General features: G+C 40.3%; 2 protein-coding genes and 1 long non-coding RNA gene across 6 annotated transcripts in view; 1 reads left to right on the top strand and 2 right to left on the bottom strand.

The window, feature by feature from the left end:
* Positions 1–1,287: 1,287 nt before the first annotated feature.
* On the bottom strand, positions 1,288–3,619 carry LOC128862948 (STING ER exit protein). Its single transcript, XM_054101795.1, has 4 exons — positions 3,285–3,619; positions 3,085–3,233; positions 1,578–1,838; positions 1,288–1,511 (listed from the first exon to the last, which is right to left on the bottom strand). The coding sequence occupies exons 1-4, from the start codon at positions 3,403–3,405 to the stop codon at positions 1,359–1,361; spliced, it is 684 nt and encodes a 227-aa protein (XP_053957770.1). The 5' UTR covers positions 3,406–3,619; the 3' UTR covers positions 1,288–1,358.
* Positions 3,620–15,668: 12,049 nt separating this feature from the next.
* Positions 15,669–19,147, top strand: LOC128865213 (uncharacterized). Of its 2 annotated transcripts, none has more exons than XR_008454771.1 (4): positions 15,669–16,122; positions 17,468–17,621; positions 17,720–18,044; positions 18,244–19,147. It is a non-coding gene; the product is annotated as an uncharacterized LOC128865213 (long non-coding RNA). The 2 variants fall into 2 exon arrangements; XR_008454772.1 differs by lacking the exon at positions 15,669–16,122 and adding an exon at positions 17,020–17,086.
* Positions 19,148–19,247: 100 nt separating this feature from the next.
* The window catches only part of LOC128865212 (phospholipid-transporting ATPase ABCA1), a 38,591-nt gene continuing 36,559 nt past the window's right edge, over positions 19,248–21,279 (bottom strand). For all 3 annotated transcript variants that reach the window (XM_054105333.1, XM_054105334.1, XM_054105336.1), the window contains exon 23: positions 19,248–20,051. In XM_054105333.1, the coding sequence (XP_053961308.1) occupies positions 19,625–20,051 (427 nt within the window). In that variant the 3' untranslated portion in view covers positions 19,248–19,624. The remainder of the gene's footprint in view (positions 20,052–21,279) is intronic.

Below are 21,279 nucleotides of genomic sequence, written 5' to 3'. Positions count from 1 at the left end.
GAACAAATTCAGGTTAGCAAAAATTAGGTCCATTCTGAGAGTGGCGGGTGAAAATAGAGGCGAAATTAGAAGACCCGTATCGCACCGTTTTTTTAAGTTAGTTCGAATTTTTTTTTAATCGGCATTCGAAGTTCGAAATCGGAGCAAAATTGTTTATATGGTTTTTTGGCTATAACTCGTCGACTAATTGATATTTTTTCAATCTGTAAAAGCCAAATTATTGCTAGAGACCTGTACAACAATTACAATTTTTGAAAAAATTGATTTCGAAAATTTTTGTGGTACTTATGAAACAATATACTGAAAATCGGCTTCGATTTCGAACTTCGAAGGCCGATTAAAAAAAAATTCAAACTAACATAAAAAAGCGGCGCGATACGGGTCTTCTAATTTCGCCTCTATTTTCACCCGCCACTCTCAGAATGGACCTAATTTTTGCTAACCTGAATTTGTTGCACAGTGTTATTCCACTGCCTGAGGATACACACCAAACTGTCACTTTGGGACTGTGAAGCGATCGTTGGTGTATTAATAGTGGGTTCTGTCCTTTAGGTTTCTAATAACGGCAATTTTGTTTACTTTAAATGAAAATAGGCTTCATCAGTCTAAAATATAGTGTTTACCATAAGAAATCGTTACAATATTGTCTCGCAGAAATTTTTACGCAAATTGTAATCGTTAGGCTTGAGCACTTGCACGATTTGAATTTTAAAGGGGTAAAATCTAAAATCCTTCCTCAATATTTTGCAATAGTTTTTGAAAGTCCCAGAGTAGTCGCTCTATGCAAACGGACTGACGGATTATCGTGCAAACTTTTTGCGAGGAATTCCATATACCGTCTTCGTCTAATTCAACTAACGGTAAACCCAAACAACTTGGAGAGCAAGGGCTACCGCAACAGTAACGTGAACAAACTCTACGAAAAGTATATTATCATAGTTGCTTTCGAGTCTTTGGCCTTGAAATACGCTCTGATTGCGAACGCACTGCGACATCGTGACTAAATAACGGCTAACAGCGGTTAGGCAGAATCTTTAAAGTCAAAAACTAATTCTTCCACCGGAGCAATCAGTTGCGCTGTAATTGTATAAAGTAGACCCAAAGACTGTCACACTGTATGTGGCCATGTGTTGCTCCCGCCAGCAGGCATTTCATGCCCCAACGGCTGAAATAACTAGTATTGTGAATAGTAAAAAGACCAATAGATTTTAAGGTCGAAGTGTTTACCCATGAATCATGGAGTTTACCTATATTCGAAATAGGAAATCTAATAAAACACGATTGAAATATAATATTGTTATATAAATATAAATATATTTGATATTTTGATGTCGGAATTTCTTTTTAAACAAATCATTTTACATATCAAGTAATGTTCCTCTCGCTTTCTTTATTGGAGGAACGTCATCTGTCTTACGGACTGACGCCATGTCCGTAAGTTTTCCGCCTTTGCGCTGTAGTTGTTTCTCGATAATTTTTGCATTATTTGCGTAACTATCTGCGATTTCACGCTATGTAAAAAAAATTAAATTATTTCGAAACTTTTCCAAATTTGTATTTGAAATATATTTACTTACTGCTTCGATTTCATCTTCTTCCTCATCAATGGTTGAGACGGTCACCGAACTAAATTTTCCCATGTGCTTTGTGTGCCGAGTTACCATAATTTTTTCGCTTGCACCAAAACCCACCCCTTCAATGCAGGAATCTGCGGTCGTAACTTCTTCCGATTCTAACGCATTATCCATCTTCTTGCGGACTAACGACCCTCGAATGATGAATGTGACATCGGAATCAGCTTCATGCCGGTAGTACAAAGGCAGGTTACAATATTTACACTATAGAAATATGATAAAACATAAATAAATAATAGTATTAAACCTGTTTTGTACGCTATTTCCAATCTTGGCGTAACTCAAAACACCATAATTTTGGAAAAAATATAAATATGTAAATGTAATAAAGAAAAAAAAAAACAGCTTTCACGCCGATTCGGTCGATTCTACGTTACCAGATTAGGCCACAAACATTTCTCCGGCTAAAGAGTCGCAGCCACCAGAACAATTGCTCCGAATACTATTGGTATGCGCCGGAAATCCGGAATCAAAGGTAAATATAATTGGCAATTTAACTATCGATTGTGTAAATACTTTTTGAATGCCACAAGCTAATAACTCGAGCCGCTCATTTGAGCAGTCACGAAAATATTGAGGGACAGCCCAGCGCCGGCATAATTTTGTATTGCAAGCCATTCCATGTTCTGTAAGGAATTCAGTTTCAAACCAAGTAAACTGTATAGAAGTTCGTTCTTTCCAGTTCATTAGATCCTGTCAATGCGATGTAGTCACCGGTCATCATCGTCTCACTCATTTAACGCTAGAACCAGGAAACATGCTGTTTCGACAGAGTTCAGAGGGAGAGGGGTATTACGTGAGTGGATTTAAGAAAGCAAGTGTATAGTGTTGTTACTATCTTGTCGGACTACTATCACATGTCGGACACATATTGAGTACGTCGGGGTAGATTCTGAATAGATAGGAGTTTAACCTGCTACAATATGCACACCGTAATTGAGCCAAAGTTGCGCGGCAGCTGAATCTATTCGTGTGCAATCGGTGGTGGTTGAAACCCGACAACGCCATTGGGGGTCGGGAGTTTAGGAAGGTGTGTGTCAATATACTGTCAGGCAGAGTTGCAGTCGTGTTTGGTCCTAGATCTTGTTGGTGTAGTCGAAGAGATGTCTCCTGACTCGCCTGGGAGCTAGTTGAGGCGTCACCAAATATCTGCAGTACCACTCTAGCAGGAATTGCTTGTTGAACATTTTACTGTGCTCCTTGACCAGGAGTATAGAAGCCCTTTAGTAAAGTAGTAGCAGGGGTGACATCATGAGGCATCCCGTTGATAGCAGAATTTTGATATAAATAATAAACAACTTTTAAACTAAGTGGCGATCCTTCAGCAACATGTTCCCGTGTAGCAAAATTGGCCATAAAGGAAAGCCAACCCTTCTTTTCTACTGAAACAGGTGTATTTTTTACTAATACTTATCCCTTAATTAAAGGTTTTGGTTAAGAATATAATTACATTGAGGCGATATTGCCGTTCGTAACCTTTGTCACGTTTTATGTAAAGTCCTTGACCTTCCTGGAAAGCAAGTTTATGTGCATGTTTCTTGCCGTCAATTACACGCGCTCCATCCGTTGGCCGAAGTGGCAAGATATCAATTGTGCAATCTACAAAAATGTAATATAATTGATTGGCAACTTTAAGAAAATTAGATTTACCGAGTATTAGAGTCAATTTTCCACAAAGGCAATAATAGATATTTAATGGCTTTTCTTCGTTGTATTCTTCCTGATCCTTAGAATCAGAACAAACAATACTGCGAGATACCACCTTAGGCATTTTTGGAACTTTCCTACTATTATCAAATTAACAGCACTTTAAAACCCTTTGTTTCTTGTTTAAAGTCTTTTTAATCTTTGAGAAATGTTGGATTTATTTGCCAAGCTTGTGAGCTGAAACACCAATCAAATTTTTTTTTTTTTTTCCAGGTCAAGCTTTTATTTGTAAATATTTAGGAAAGTTAGTGATGGTCATAGTAACCGACTGAAACAAGTCGGTTATCTCCACTGTTCAAACATATCGATAATTCTCGATGTTTTCTCTCCTAGACGTACTGCCAGTTATGAATGATAATGCTTAATAATACGTTCACATATGCATTAATTACCAATAAATCCACAAAATTAATCTACCCGTTCACATGTGGCAGATTACCTGCAAAATTGACAATCAGCTGTCAATACTGTTGTTGATTCATAGAAATTTTTTTTGTGTCGAATATTTTGGAGTTTTTGGTTTGTTTAATTATTATTAATGATATGAAGAAAAGGCAAGGAGAAGTAATAGCTAATTTAATCTTTTGCCTCCCGTTACCCAAATCGCAGCAAGGTTCTGTTTATCCGCTATCCAATCACATGAGTTTTTTAGATACTACCGGCTCCGATAACAGCACTGCATTAATGTGCAGTACAAGGGTGTCTTTGGGAAAACGTGGACTCTTTTTCCTAGCAAGATCCTATGGATCTACATGGTTATGAAAATACCTATCATCACCTATGTATCAGTGGTCTGAATGAGTAGACTCTCTCTCGTGGGAGTCAGGAGGATTTTATTGAGACTACAATGCACTGTTGCACCGTAGCTTTTCCGACTACTTTAGGCCCGGCATTAGATGGTCTAGTTAGTCTACCATCATTTGATGTTTTCATCTAAGGAGAGGCCATGAAGGTCATCTGTAGGCTGAAACACAATGGGAATTCGTACGGCTCCTATCCGTTATTGAATAACAGAGTACGCATGAACTTCGATCCAACAATCCTCTTCATGCCCCTTGTCTCCATGCCATCAAGAGGTGTACTTGAAAAGAGATACAGTGTGGTGCTTCCAGAGGCTCAATTCTGGTCAAACTCTGAAAATGAGCCCGGCAAACACTGTTCTCGTATTTTCTCGAATGGCTCCAGGACCGAGCACGGTTCCGGCTCTACTGTCTACGTGGAATTCAGTGGGACAAAACTACACTTTGCTCTTGAAATGCATGCATCTGTATTTCAAGCGGAGGTGTATGCTGCTCAAGAAGCGATGAACTTTGTTGTGGAAAACAGAGGGAGAGGCAGATCAAGGGCAGTTGAGTACTACAAATCTAGGTTGAACTATGTCGGTGGGCATAATATACTGATGCTAACCCATAAGCGAGTTTGGCATGCTGAGAGAGCTGCAGATGGACAAAATTGATGTTACCTGTCAAGTCTGACCGACTGTCGCGGATCCTCCTGTCATTAAGCAGAAGGAGCTGCAGGCAGCTGGTTTGACTGATGACGGGCAACTTTCTATGGGCGAAGCACATGGAAAAGGTAGGCATCTCAGACAGTGCACTCTGCCCAGTATGTGGAGAGGAGGATGAGACGGTGGACCACTTTCTGTGCGTCTGCCTAGCCTTCGCTCGAGTCAGGCTTGAGGTCATTGGCACTTATGTGTTAAGAAGCGAATACTTTGCCCGAGTGCAGTACAATGGATTTAAGTGTGTTTGAGTGCGGTATTTGCTAGTATTTCCCGACAAACAAAAAAAAATAGCTGGATTGTGACTCCTTTAAGCTTAGGCAGAACGAGTCCATTAAGCTTCCTCCATCTGGTAAAGAGGACAATACCAGTCTTGGTGGGATTTGCCGATAGTCCATTCGCACAGCACCAAGTGTCAATCATATCCAGAGTTTTCTGCACTTTCCTGCAGATGTTCGTAAGCGAAGGGCCTGTTACCGAACAGGCAACGTCGGCCGCATATGCTTATGCGTAGACTCCCGAGTGGGTTAAGGTGGTGAGCAGAGGATCGATCACCATCCATCGATCACCAAGAAGTCATGCTGATGGATCCAAAGCTTTTGGGGCTGGTGTAGTCAGCTCTTCTTACCTTAGGGATGGAGGCGACCCTCCTCCTCCTTAAAAAGCCTGGTATATAGGCCAGTGCCAGGCATGCAAAGAAGATTTTCTTCAAAGCAGTTGTCACGTACTCTGCGCCTTCCTTCAGCATGACAGGATATGTGCCATCTGGACCGGGCGACTTGTAGCCGCCAAAAGATTTGATGGCAAAGAGAGCCTCACTTTGCCTCTCCGTGAAGGAGCCATCACATTTCCTAGGTGACCCCAGGATTACAGTTGGGTCCTTTTTCAGGATCTTAACCTTCTACTGACTGCTCAAGCTTTCCTATCTTCCAATTATGTTTTGACAGGTCACCGCTGTATGATCTGAAGATCCAGCTTGACTGGGATCTATACTCGAGCTCTTGGTCTGCTTGGAATTTCTTCATCGCTGACTGCTTTGCAGACTTCAGCAATAGCTTCCTCAATCCACCTCTAGTTCTCCTTGGGGATAGTCCCATCCTCCTCCGCTCTGTCAACGATGGCCAGTACCTCACCGCTACCCTTAACTATTTCGCTAAACAACGGGCACTTATGATGAACACCTGTTTTTTGGGTTTTTGTGTGCTCAGCCGATCTTTGTCTTTTTGGAGCAGTATCCGTCGGTTTTTCCAAGCTGAGTAGCGCGCCCTTTGCCCATTCAATAGATCTGGCCTGTTCCTCTATTAATTGATTCGTTGGTAGATCTCTTAACTTAGAATGGACCCTCATGGGCGCCTTCTTTTCATAACAGGCCTGCTTAGAAGGACGGACGTGCTTAGGAAGTCCCTCTTTGCCTGATCTCTCCACGGGTAAGCCTCAAAGCAAGTGACATCCCCTGCCCTCTGACTAATGTTGGGGTGGAATGTTGTCTGTTTGCCCTAGGCGGAGTTGAACCTCGGCACGGGTCGTATTGCACCTTGTTCCAACCCAAAGCTTTTTCAAGAGGTTTGCTCCTCCGATTGGCAGAATTTGGTCATCGCTCAATACTGTAATGTACGCAAGCGGGCACACTACTATCCTTTGATAAGGTCTGCTTATTGATTCGACTAAGTACCGCACCATGACAAGGTGCGTACCTTCGCGGAGTATTTAGATTCTTAGTGCAAGAAATATTTAGCATTTAGTTGCATTCAGGTAAAGAATATTGTATGGATAAAAATACAATTAGAGTTGCATTAAGAGCCAAATGTGATCAATGCTGTACGAGTATGGTTATGATAGCGGACATTTGTTCGGCGAACACGAAATGTGTTTGGTTTGCTTCATGTATTTTGCTTGGAGTACTAAACAGCGTTGAGAGTGCAGTAAATAGAGACGCTTTTTATTTTATCACACTACCGCAAAGCTAATAATAATGAAATAAAATGAATTCTGCTGCTGTTTTTCAGAAAAAAAATGTCAAAAATTTTCCAAAAAAAAGTTTTTTAAGTACATTTTTTGTGTTCGGCGATTTTTTGCTATCGACTCTTGGCTCTCCTGGACTCTTCCATTGGGTCGATTGGATTTTGGTTTCGATGCCATAAAATCGCAGAACAAGCAAAACATTTGTCTTATTTATGCTCTCACAAACAAACTAAACATGCTATATTGCTAAAACCGTGAACATATCTTCGAGACGCGTGTACCAACATACGTAGCCCGCGAAATTTGAAAATTCACCTAATTTTGTTAACAGACCTCCTATATATGGTATATATTTATAACAGGAATCCATTCGGCTACAGCGATCACCAAGAGTATACATATATTATATTAGTTGTTGTTGTTGTTGTTGTTAACAGCATAGGTAGCCCTGTCAGTGTAGGCATATCATCGTTCGTCTTCGTCTAGCTCATCTAAGGGTAGGCCCAGGAAACATGCTGTTTCGACAGGTTGGGTCCAAAGGGAGAGGGGGGTTAGATGAGTCGGTTTGAGGGGGCATGTGAAGAGGTGGTTAGTGTCGTGCGGGGTACCTTCGCATGCCGGACATGTGTTTGGTATGTCGGGGTCGATTCTGGATATGTAGGAGTTTAACCTGCTATAGTATCCAGAACGTAGTTGTGCCAGTGTTACACGGGTCTCACGGGGAAGCTGGAGCTCTTCATCTGCGATAGGTGGTAGTTGGACTCCGATTACGGCATTCACAGGACGGGAGTTCAAGAAGGTGGTAACGGTCTCCCGGTGAATGTCGTTTATAGACTGTCTAAATACTGTCCGGTCCAGTAGGTTACGGTCAGTCTTGTCCTGGATTTCGCCAGCGTAGTCAAGGAGGTGTCTCCTGACATGCCTGGGAGGCGGCTCGGGCTCAAGCAGGTGTCTGCAGGGATGAGACCTACGGTAACATCCGAGCAGGAACTGCTTGCTGAGCAATTTGTTGTGCTCCGCAACTGGGAGCATTTGTGCCTCGTTATGAAGGTGTTGGATGGGTGACATCAGGAGGCACCCGGTCGCTGTCCGAATGGCGGTATTTTGACAGGTCTGTAGTTTTGTCCACTGCGAATCACTAGTTCCAGGCGACCAGACAGGCGCGGCATAGTTAAGAACCGGCCGGCCAATTGCCTTAAATGTCGAAAACAACAGTTCTTTGTCTTTGCCCCAAGTGCTGCCGGCCTGCGATTTGAGGACCTTGTTGCGATTTTGGACTTTAGTGGCAATTGCGGTTGTATGCGCAGAGAAGGAGAGCAGGCTGTCAAAGGTTACACCCAAAATTTTGGGGTTATTTACCGTCGGAATTGGTGTATCATCGACTTTTACCTTAAGGGACAGCTTGACCTCCTTTGTCCAGGTGGCGAAGAGGGTCGCCGTGGACTTGGTGGGGGAAAGTTGGAGATTCCTCGCAGTGAAAAAGCGAGAAAGGTCGGTGAGGTAGTTGTTCACTTTGGAACACAGGCCATCGATGTCATTGCCCGACGCCATGATCGTGCAGTCGTCAGCGTATGAGATCAGGGAAACTCCCGCTGGTGGTTGGGGGAGCTTCGAGATGTAGAAATTGAACAGCAAGGGAGAAAGGACACCACCCTGCGGTACGTCTTGCTTAATCTTTCTCTGCTTTGAAGTTTGATCTCGAAATATCACTGACGAGTGCCGACCGCTCAGATAGTTCGCGGACCACCTCTTCAGCCCTGGCGGGAGTGTCGACTGATAAATGTCATCTAGTAGCGTGGAATGGCTGACTGTATCGAAAGCCTTTTTCAAGTCCAACGCTACTAGGACAGTCCTCTCGCAGGGGCGGTTTTGGTTAAGCCCGCGATTTATCTGGGCGTTTATGGCGGTGAGTGCAGTGGTGGTGCTGTGCACTCGTCGGAAACCGTGCTGATGTGGGGCTGGGGCCAGGTGTTTCGTGTAGAGTGGGAGTAGGAGGGTTTCAAGTGTCTTCACTACTGGGGAAAGGAGAGCTATCGGCCGATAAGACTCCCCTTGGTTGGCGGGTTTCCCAGGTTTCAGTAGTGGGACCACTCTCCATGCTTTCCACTTGTCAGGGATGATGAGAGTGGCCATGGACAGATTGAAACCCCTTGTGAGAAATCCTACTCCCAGGGGTCCCAGATGCTTCAGCATCAGCGCGTTTAAGCCGTCAGGGCCAATGGCTTTCGATGATTTCGACTTGTTGATGGCCCCCTGAACCTCATCACCGGAGAAAGTAAGTGGCGCACTGTCGTTCGTCAGTTTGTGCAGCCTTCTGGTAACACGACGTTTGGTTCTGTCGCCCGGAGGATGCAATATAAAAAGCCGGCTAAAATAGCTCGCGCATCTCTTCGGGTCCGACGAAGTGCAACCGTTGAAGGTGATAGCCACCTTGTCGTTGTGCTTCGTCGGGTTTGACAGGGACCTAACGGTGGACCAGAGCTTACTCACCCCAGAGGTGAGGTTGCAGGTCGTCAGGTGCTCAACCCATTTAGTCCGCTTATGCTGATTTACCAGTTGCCGGATCTCCGAATTGAGATCCCTTATGCGGGGATCCCCGGGATCGGCCTGGCGTAGGTGGTCACGCTCGTTTGCTAAACTGGCTGCTTCGGCTGGGAAATGAGGACGAATGTCCTTATAACTTCCAGCTGGAATGAAGCGAGCCGCAGCAGCTGTGAGCACCTTGCGGAATGCGCGTTCGCCTACGCGCACATCAGTGGGGATGGGAAGAGCGGCGAAGGTGTCCTCGGTGAATTCCGTGAAACCGGCCCAATTAGCTTTTTTAAAGTTAAAATAGGACCGGTGATTCGCGGAAACGAAGTCGGCAGGTCTCTCAATCGAGACTATAATGGGCAAGTGGTCTGATGCAAGCGATAGCATAGGTCGCCACGTTATGCAATTTATCAGACCGGCGCTAGCAATTGTTAGGTCAGGCGAGCTGCTGCAATTGCCCACTACCCTGGTGGGGGCGTCGTCGTTCACTGTGCTGAATGTCGAGTCGTCTATCTGCTCTGCCAGTTGCTGTCCCCTACGATCATTTGGCAGGCTTGAATGCCAAAGATCGTGATGCGCATTAAAGTCACCTACAACCAATCGGTTTTCACCTCTGATGAGCGCACCTATATCAGGGTGATATCCTGCCGGGCAGCAGGTGACAGGGGGTATATATATGTTAAATATTTCGAGCTCGGAATCGCCTGACCGGACAGCTATGCCTTGACATTCTAAGGTGCTGTCCCTGCGGTCGATTCCTTCATCGATAAGACGATACTGCCCAGTGTGGTGGACTATAAACGCTAGGCCACCACCGTTGTCTCGCTCGCGATCGTGTCTGTGCACGTTATAGCCATCCCTGGTGATCAGAGATGACCTAGCGTGCAGCTTTGTTTCTTGGACCGCAGCTATCTTAATACTGTGCCGGCTCATAAAGTCGACTATCTCGTCGACCTTACTCGTAAGTCCGTTGCAGTTGAATTGGAGAAGCTTGAAGCTTCTCGGTGAGGTCAGTGTAATTCGGGGGGTGAGGGACGCGTGGTGTTGTCTGCGTTGGACCTGCTGCGCAATCCCCTGTGGCTGTTGCGGCCTGATGGTGGTGGGCGGCCGCGTCTCCGGGGGCGGTAGTGGGTGCAGAGCTCTGCAGCAAGGGGCAACGTAGGCAGTTGTCCACTCACGGGAGGTGCGCAGGCCGGAACATCTCCGAAAATGGCACCAGCCATTGCATGAATTGCACTAGACTGTTACCAGAATCCGAGGTATTACGGCCTGACACACGGAACAGACTGTGCGGGGGACCAGGAGCTGCTGGTTTGTCCCCGCACTGGGGTTGGAGCTGGAAGGAAGGGGAGGGGTTGAAGGGGAGTTGTGTTGCTCCGATAGCAGTCATATATGCTGCTTTATCAATATATATGTTTATATATATATAAATGTATATATTTTATATGTATATAAATTTAATTTTTCAAGCTTTTATGAAGATATTTTTATTTCAAATAATCAATACATATATAGTTTTAAAAAATTTAAAAGACCTTTTTAGGCTGAGTAATTTTACAATAAGCGTTTTTAGAATACAAATGTAGATATGATATTTACAGTTGTTTTTATTTTTATAAATTTATAGTTTGATTATGCATTTAGATTTGTTGTATTTAGGTTGTTTGTTCATGTTTTACGTTCTCTTATTCAAAACTCGAATTCTCTTAGGTTAGTTTATTCAATATCCATACAGAGTGTGTGAATACGTTTCGTATTAAATTGCACAAACAACATACATTTTAAAAAGATTTTAACATATCATTCTACCATAGCTCTTCGATTTAATTTTTGAAATGAAATTATGTTAAGAAGAAAGTAGTGAGCTACTTATTTCCTCCATGCGACTTTTTTGTATTAAACAATGATCTCATTTGTCACTACTTTACATACATAATGTATATAAATAAATTAATGAATGTTTTTATACTTAATATTAAAACGGTGAGTTTTTAATTTTTCAATCTTCTAGTTCACAATGAATACATCTTGTAGTGGAAGCAAGTATATTGAAAGTAACTGTTCTATATAACTTATAGAACAGGAAAATATCAACAAATTTTTAAATCACATAGCCTTTTGGAATGATTACAGTCGATTGTTTTGACAACTATCTTTTGGAAAAACGTTTGAATTAATTTTTAATTTGTAAATTATTAGGTGCGCAACTAAGTTCCCGCTGTTTGTCAATAGATGCCGCCAGCAGTGTGTGCTACTCGATTCTAACATAACCTAAACGTCATAAACCCAGCTTAGACATATGGTAAACAAACTGCTTCGACACATTAGTAATTTTGTTTTGGTATCATATACTTTTGGTTTTGTGAAAATGTCTGATTTTGGGCCTAATAATTGTCATTCGCGGGAAGTGTTGATTTTCCTCTTTCATTCGAAAAAAAACGGCGGCTGAAGCACATCGAGAGCTACAAAAAGTTTATGGAGATGCTGCTTTAAGTGAAACAACGTTCGGAGATTGATTCCGTCGCTTTAAAGAAGGAAGGAAGGTCAAAAACCTTCGAAGACGCTGAATTGGAGGCATTGCTCAATGAGGATCCGTGTCAAACGCAAGAAGAGCTAGCTTCAGTATTAAGAGTTACCCGCCAACCCATTTCCAAGCGATTGCATGCTTTGGGAATGATTCAGAAACAGGGGACTTGGGTTCCTTATGAGTTAAAACCAAAGGATGTTGAACGTCGTTTTCTCGCCTGTGAACAACTGCTCCAGCGGCAAAAAAGGAAGGGTTTTCTTCATCGCATCGTTACGGGTGATGAAAAATGGATTCATTACAGCAATCCAAAGAAAAGAAAGTCATGGGGACTGCCCGGTCATGCTTCTACGTGTTCGCCTCGGCCGAATATTCGCGTTGCGAAGATTATGCTATGTATTTGGTGGGACCAAGTGGGTGTTATTTATTATGAACTGTTAAAACCAAGCGAAACCATCACTGGGGATCGGTTGCGCGAGAAGCGGCCGCAATATGCGGAGGGGCATGAAAAAGTGATTCTACAGCATGACAAAGCTCGGCCTCACGTTGCCAAACCCGTTAAAACCTACCTGGAAATAGTGAAATGGGAAACCCCACCCGCCATATTTTCCAGATATTGCACCGTCCGATTATCCGATTCCGATCGATGTCACATGGTCTAGCTGACCTGCAGTTTCATTCATATGAAGGCATCAAAAAATGGCTTGATCCGTGGATAGCCCCAAAAGATAAACAGTTTTACCGCGACGGTATACGAGATCTACCAGAAAGATGGGAAAAAGTAGTAGCCAGCGATGGGCAATACTTTCAATGATTCACTTGTAACCATCTTCAGAATAAAGTTGTATTTTCGTCCCGAGAGCTTAATTGCGCACCTAATATAATTATTTAATTATCGCACAAGAAGGCAATAATTTTCATTTTAAAAATTTTTTAATAAAAATAGAGAGAAATTTCTGAATGAAAAACTTTCTTTGAATAATTTAGAACTTTCTCAACATTATACTTTAGCAAAAATTTATGAAATACTTAGTATATAAGTAGAACGAGTATATGTATAAATGCACTAAATACCTATTTTATTAAAAAAAAAAAGGTGGATAATAAGTACTCAGGGAATGTGTATGCATGTGTTACATATTTGTAAGGAAACACAAAAAGATAAACATAAAATAAAAAAACAGGCACAGTTATTAAGAAGGTGACACAGTTATTAACGTTGAGAGAGAGATGATTATCTGTTTACTGTGCCAGAACAGTAGCAAATATTTATTTAAAAACATTTTTTTTTTAATTTGTTGACACTCGTCGACTATAATAATTCTGCAAATTACGTTACTTTTGGCAAATCGACACATTAGGAAACAATGTAAAATACAGAGTGGTCCTATAGTGTTTGGTTTTTGAGTTATGGATTTTTTGACAGTGACAGCTAAAATAAACTCTTTGATTCATTTTATGTTATGTACCTATATATTTTTTATGCTTTTATTTCTATATAAAAACAAACTTGGGATATATTCAAAACATACGAAAATTGATTAATCAATCGAAACGGTGGTGTTAATTAGCTACCTAGAAGCTGGAATTTGTCTCCACTATATAATTTTTTATATTTTATTAATATCTAAAAATGGACGTTGAAAACTATTTTTGTGCATATTATTTATAACTGGATTTAATTAAACTCCAAACGCTGGCTGGATTCCCACGTAGCTTAGTAATTACGGGTTTTTTAATATAAAATTTCGATCCATATTTTATTTCCAGCAGAGCTTATCAAAACCGTCTATAAATAACGCCATTAAATTTTCGGAGTGTATAACTGAGAGAAATTCACGCCTAGTGAAGGCAATTCGAACTCTTACATACAAATCGATGTTAAAAGTTAGTATTATACTCGCATTTGAGGTGTCCACAGTTCGTTAAAAATGTTTACGTCAAGATTTCGTCTCCAAAATATCTGTGACGTGTTTGTATGGTATCCCATACAAAGTTGTATTATCACGCTGTGAACTTTTTGCAACACTCGCAAGTTTGTTTTCAGCGTGATAATTTTGTAACATAATGGTAGAGTTGCATTATGGCAATACCAATTAGAATATCTCTTTTATTTTTTTGGAGACGTTTTCAGAATTATAATTTTATTTGAGCACAATGCCTGATGAGAACCAACATAACACCTAAAGAGGGAAATGATTAATATAATTGTTGATTAACTCTTTAAAGTTGCACTTTTCGAACTGATACATTCCCTCCCTTTGAACCGAATCCGAGGAGAACAATCTATAATTCCTGTGAAATTTGTTGAACACTCATTTTGTTTGAAAAGACCTTGACATCCTTGATAAGAGGCAAGATGTAGTTGAACTTTTCGATTTCAACACGTAATGACATTGATGGCCTATGCTCCAAGGTAAACGACTACCTCGCCCGCCTTTCTTGCGTCTTCACTGCGAGAAGCTTACAACTTTCTCCCACTAAATCCACGGCGACCCTTTTTACAAGCTGGACAAAGGAGGTCAAGCTGCAACTTCAGGTGCACGTCGATGATACCCCAATACCGACGGTTAATAACCCCAGAATTTTGGGAGTCACTTTTGACAGCTTGCTCTCCTTCTCAACGCACACAACCGCTATTGCAACGAGAGTACAGAATCGCAACAAGGTCCTCAAGTCGCTCGCCGGCAGCACTTGGGGCAAAGACAAAGAAATGTTGCTGTCGACTTTCAAAGCAATAGGCCGACCGGTTCTCAACTATGCCGCGCCTGTCTGGTCGCCTGGAACCAGTGATACGCAGTGGACGAAGCTACAGACCTACCAGAATACTGTCATTAGGACCGCGACAGGATGTCTCCTGATGTCCCCAATTCAACACCTACACGATGAGGCTAACATGCTCCCTGTTAAGGAGCACAACAAAATGCTCGGCAAGCAGTTTCTGCTAGGGTGTCACCGCAGGCCTCACCCATGCAGACACCTGCTCGAGCCCGAGCCACCTCCCAGGCACATCAGGAGACACTTCCTCAACTACGTGGACGAGATCCTGGACAAAACAGACAGACCACTCCAGGATCAGACAGTATACAGACAGACCATTAACGACATCCATCGGGAGACCCTTACCACCTTCCTAAGCTCCCGACCCCCGAATGCCGTTATCGGAGTCCCACCACCACCCATCGCAGATGAAGAGCTCCAGCTTCCCCGAGAGTCCCGCGTAATCTTGGCACAATTACGTTCTGGATACTGTAGCAGGTTAAACTCCTACCTATCCAGAATCGACCCCGACATACTAAACATATGTCCAGCATGTGAAGGCACCCCGCACGACACTAACCACCTTTTCGCATGCCCCAACAAACCCACTCATCTAACACCCCTCTCCCTTTGGACCCAACCCGTCGAAACAGTTAGTTTCCTGGGCCTACCGTTAGATGAGCTAGACGAAGACGACCGGTAATTACACTACACTGACAGGGCGAAGATACTGCTACAACAACAACATTTCAACACGTACCATCTGATGAGTTCTGTTGCTATCGAACTGACTAAATACACGTTGTGTCGAATACTCGTACTATGTCTTCGGTACATGCATATTGCTTATGGTAATAGTCGATGTGATGTCCTCCTCATTTTCATTATTTGAAGTTAATACTTACTTGAACCATTCATTAAATAATTTGGTGCATTTTGGAAACATAGCTCACTTAAAAGTTCTCCTTTTTTACTTATATTCGGCATTTTCTCGTCAACATTTTGTAATGAGCATCAAATATATCTCAGTGGGGAAATTCATATTGAGAAAGGAGGTAACAGAATCGACAAATTGCACCTTGCCTACATTTATAATGGGATTGTATTAACCGTTGGTTAATAGAAAGCCTATCCATTTATTAGAGGTAGAGCTAAGCACTCCTAGACAGGACAATTCGACAGTTAATCAATATTTTGAATCAAAGTTGAAGTCATGAAAGATCACGCTTAAACGAGACCATGTACATAGTTGTAACTGCTTTTGAGAAAAAAATACCACCAAAGCGGTTCGTCAGCTGTTTTTGTTTACATTTTGCGATTGGTTCATTATAAAACGCGGTTTATGCTCGATTGCGTTTGGAATGAAAGGAAAAATATGATTGGAAGTTATTATAGAATGAAGTGTGGATGTGAAAATAAGTTTTGTGAAATGATTTTTTTATTTTATGTCGCAAAATGGGCACCACTTGCTCATACTGGACTTTAACATAAGCCAAATAAAGGTAATTTTAAGATGACCCTATTTGACCCTATTTTTCACTTCCAGTTATCGCAAGAAGAGCTAATCTCAGACAACACGTTTTTCAATATATGTACATATATATAATGAATGCAAAAATTTAAATTTAAAAAAATACATTGGAGGAGAAGCTCGGACAAACAACCAACAAAGAAAGTGTCAAATGTAGATGTTTAAAGATATCAATCAGATATGAGGTCTATGTATATATAAACTGACAATTTTACACAGTTTTAAAGGAAAATTTGATGCAATTCGACACTACTACGTACAGTACCATTTGATCCTTAGCCCCTTAAGCGAAAAATTTCAGCAAATAATTTTGTTATATATGTATTTAATATTTATTATATGAATGTTATATTTGGCAATATAGTTCAAAACATTGTTGGCAAACTCTAACAGAATGTAAATAATTTCCGCCAAAAATTTTCTTTTTACAAAGTGAGCCAGTTTAGGTACAATTATATCAACTTCAACAGCAACCTCAGAAGACGATTTTAAAAAACATCTGAGTATGATTAAAAAACGTATATGACTTTCCAAAAAACCAGAGTCAGATAAAGAGTTTCAAAATGCTTTAATTAAAAACGTTTTCACTATAGAGCGAAAGGGCGATTTAAAACTGATAAAGTTTTTAAGTTTCTAAAAATGTCAATACATTCCGAAAATGTCAGTTTACTAACAACACAAGTAAACATTGATCGTCTATTTACATCCTTAAAAATTGGCGTTAGCGATTTAAGACGGTCTCTGAAAGATGATTTAATATCTGCCATTTTACTTATCAGACAAAATAAGTATTATATACACATATTATATATAATATATGTAAGGCTATGAAAATCTATTTTTTATTACGAGCGGGAGCGGAGCTTGAGCGAAATAAATAAGCGGAGCGGAGCTAGAGCAGAGCGATGAAAAAAACCTCTTTTTTCGAAGCCCAGGTAAAATCATAAGTAGCTGTTACAACAAATCGCTGGCTGATAGAAAATGTCTGTCTGGCAGAAAGTAAATGTCTGTTTTATAATAAGGGTATGTAGTGCAGTACAAATTAGCACACAGAACCCCATCCCTGTGACAAAAACTTTGTCGATCAGTGTAAAATATATCTGATTTCTTATGTTTTACCTCCTTTTTATGGCATTTCTTAAGATATACTAATATTTTATGTACTATTCATTGTACTTATAAGTAGTTTCAATTCACAATTCTGAGTATACATTTATTTATAATTTAGTTTGATCTATGTCTCTGAGAAAGTATATTTTAACTGCCACACTGGTAATTTTATCATCGAATTAATTCACTATAAATTTATTTTTCAGCCGAAATGGCAGACGACGAGGCAAGGAAAACAATTACGACAGAGATTCACCGTGATTCCGAAGGTGATGCAGATGACAGGGATACTTCTTACACGCCGCAGAACGCGCTCAACTCATTATGAGTGATGAGGCGCATTTAACTCTCAGCGGAGAGGTAAATAAACAAATCGTTCATGAACAACCTCTGCATGATGTTAAAGTCACTGTTTGGTGTGGTGCGCTACGAACATTATTTGGTCATTCCTTTTCTAGGATGACGAAGGCGGTATCCTGTGAATGGAATCGATATCGATCGCGGAATATTGGGTAATTATTGGTCAAAACGGGCCTTCGACTGGCCTTCTCACTCGCCCGATTTGACCTCAAACACTTGACTATCTGAATGCCAACTGAAAATGTTATGAAAAACGTAGAAGAGAGCTTAAATATGCGTTGTTGGTAATGGTGACCACCATAAAATGTACATTATCAATCTCTTTCGCTCTCACTGGCCGCGTACGAGAGTACCTACATCGCAAAATTCCTAATTTTGGCATCATCTGGCAAGGGTTAAGTCCATCGAAAATGTCTGCAATAGGTGTGTTGAATTCGTAACTTTTTTATATTTAATTTAAAAAAATGTATATTCTTTTTTTGTATTTTTGGGGAATCCGTCATATTTATCAATATTATAATTTTGTTAATGGAACTTTTTGAATGATATGCCGTACAAATTAATCGAAATAATTTGTTTGATTTCATTAATTTCTGAACGACTAATTAATTACGACAAGTAGTCCCGCTCCATGCTGCCAGACGATTGTTTTCGGCCGCTGGAAATAAAAGTGGATTGCATAAAAAACCCAATGACACTTGTTAATCTCCATCCACCTTATGTGCGTGTGGCCATATTCAGAATGCTGCTCCCATCATCGAAATAAGAAAGCAGATATCGACCTACAACATCGTTATAGAGGCGTAACTACCTATTCGACTGTTAGTAAAACTGATACACGTCGCAAATCGAGAGCAAAAACGAAAGTTGATGTTATCATTCCCAACTGAGAAATCAAGCTTTGCGCGTAAACTGCGCTTAATTAAGCTTCACTAGGATTTATCAACAACGTTTCCATGAGTAATGCTGGCGATGAGTCTCCCCGGATTGCGCATAGTAATAACACTACCAACGATGACGTATCTAACTTAAGTAGGAAAAGCGTGAAAACAGGGAAACAATTAGTGTTAGAAAATATAATGACTTTGGAACTCAATAGTGGAAATGTCTTTCGAAACGAAGAAGAGTTTTAGTCACATAGCATTTTTATTATACATTATTTTTTCAATTTAATATTGAAAATATGTACAATATATTAATTTGTGTAAGGATATTTAAAGATTTCCGCTTATTTTACAAAAGAACCATATTTGATATACGAGTAAAAGGGCATATGTATAAAGACTATCAGAAAATTGGTAACGCTAACCAAAAATAAAAAAAATAGTAGCCTATAAGAATAGATGTACTGTTTCAATAACCGGAAAAAATCCAAATTTTTTTTATAAACGTCTCAGCGTAAGCTTTCATTTGTCTATTGACTGATTACTTTAACATGCAGACCAAGGCAGTTGAAGTATGTGAGTCTCTTTGTTAAATGCAAAGTTTTTCATAATTGTCAAATTCAGGACAAAATAATTTCCATTTGATCATAGTTATTTCGTCCCAATATGCTTACTGGTAGATACAAAAGTAAAAAAAAATGGGATAAACGAAGTGTCGAGCTCAAATAAAAATAGTTTAATATTTGATTTTTTAAAATGGATTTTTACTTATTCATAGAGTTTTTTCCGAATCTCTCAACTCTCTCTACGTTAATACTTATTCATACATATACACCTGCAGGAATTTAGACGAACTTTCACATCCTTATTGCTAATGCGTAATAAAATTTTAAATAGTTACAGAAAATGATATACATTAATATCTTATTTAAAAAAAAAATGAACATATGTATGTATGTATATATAAATATTTTCATATAAACTGCATGACGTATACAATATTTGTTTTCAAAAATATTTTCTTAGACTGCAGAATTTTCGGCATGAATTACAATAAAACGAACAAATAGAACATGATATAAATGAGAGAATGTCGTACTATATTTAGTTATTCTAGATTCATGGTTCAATCTCATTTGAATGACTTAGTTGGTGTTCACTCGTTCTTCCTTTGTTCTTTTCAAATTTTAAGAATATATCCTCCAGTGTTGTTTCATTAACTGAATAATCTTCAACAAAGTGCGCCCATTCACTACTGAAGGCTTCCGTATTAATGAAAATATCCGACCACTTAAGATCATTAATGTTCTTAATAAAATATGTAACAATGCCAGCATGATTTTCTCTCAACTGGCAATCAGTGAATATTTTACTCAACTCCTCTGTTACGTCATTAACCACATGTTCTTCTTCAGACTTTAATTTGATTTTAATTGTAAAACCACTCCCAAAACGCTTTTTCAAGTCTGGTACGAATCCAGAGCATTTAAATTTTCCACCAGTCATTATTGCCAGTCTATTGCACAGCTGTTCACATTCATCCATACTGAAATGTCATACAAAATATATTAACTATTAATCCAAAACTAAATCAGTAGACAAATATGCTTATTCGTAAATATTTCCTTAGTAAAGGGTCTTTCAAAAAATGCACTAGATGTTGAATTAACATAAAACATGTTACAATTTACACTTATTTATTGGCTGTGGGAAACCCGAATATTTTCTTAGTAGGATGTCACCAATATGGAATTCTACAGCCTCACGTGGACGAGGAAGACTCAACGGTTCTTAGCATAATCTATTCAATCTAAGTTCTAAGTAGTTCACAGCGCTCTAACATGAATCCAGCTGAAAACTTTAGCGAGAAATCCACAACAATGGAAATCATTTATTAGAAATATGCGCCCTCGAAGGGCGTAAAAGCAATAACTAATAATAATAATCTACAAATTTAGATTCTTTCAGGTTTCACTATTTTTATTCAAAATACGGATCTTAACAATTATATGTCGATTCCTAATGTCTAATTGTGGAGAACGTCGAGGTATCAATATTGAAGGCTTTTCAGCAATGCTTTGCGTTACAGTGGCAATGTTCTCAACAGAATGTAGTTTCCGCTCCCCCAGTTTTTTTCTATCCTCGACAGAACCAGTTTCTTGAAATTTGTTCCCCAATCTTTGAATTGTTGACGAGTATTTCTACCAGAAAATTACGCATTACGCATTTTGTGATATGTTGTTCTTAAAGATCGATCACGTTCATAAAAAGTTTCAATTATTTTAACGCGCTATATCCATGGTTAAAATTGTACATCTACAGAGTTTGATTGAAAAGTAATGAGCCTTATTTTTTTTAAGCAGTTTCCACTGCAGGAAACTTTTTTTAAACTCATCCGCCGGAATCGCGTTCAATTCGGCTGTCACAGTTTTTTGGATCGCCTCGATGGAGTCGAAACGCCTCCCCTTCAGCTTTCTTTTCAGGCGCGGGAACAAGAAGAAGTCCGGAGGGGACAGGCCTGGACTGTAAGGAGGGTGGGAAAGCACCGGAACCCCCATCTTGGCCAATGCAGAGGTGCAGAGGAAGGCGGTGTGCGCCGGCGCATTGTCGTGATGAAGGGTCCAATTGTTGACGAGGTCGGGCCGAACCCGGGCGACGCGGTTTTTCAGCCGAAGGAGCACTTCTTTGTAAAATCCCGCGTTTACAGTGCTTCCTGGAGGTACAAATTGTTTAGCTTTACGCAAAATTTGATCGAGTAACGTTGCTCCAACGAT

The sequence above is a fragment of the Anastrepha ludens genome, chromosome 5, assembly GCF_028408465.1.
Source record: "Anastrepha ludens isolate Willacy chromosome 5, idAnaLude1.1, whole genome shotgun sequence".
Classification (NCBI taxonomy): domain Eukaryota; kingdom Metazoa; phylum Arthropoda; class Insecta; order Diptera; family Tephritidae; genus Anastrepha; species Anastrepha ludens.
The sequence above is the reverse complement of the archived record's forward strand: the minus strand, read 5'-3'. Positions and strand labels throughout refer to the sequence as shown.

Excerpts from the sequence above, each read along its gene's own strand:
- LOC128862948 (XM_054101795.1), bottom strand. The coding sequence starts at position 3,405 with ATGCCTAAGGTGGTATCTCGCAGTATTGTTTGTTCTGATTCTAAGGAT. Across the intron at positions 1,839-3,084 it reads AACGGCAATATCGCCTCAAT|TGTAAATATTGTAACCTGCC; the intron begins GTAATTATATTC and ends ATATTTCTATAG. Across the intron at positions 1,512-1,577 it reads AAGAAGATGAAATCGAAGCA|CGTGAAATCGCAGATAGTTA; the intron begins GTAAGTAAATAT and ends TTTTTTACATAG.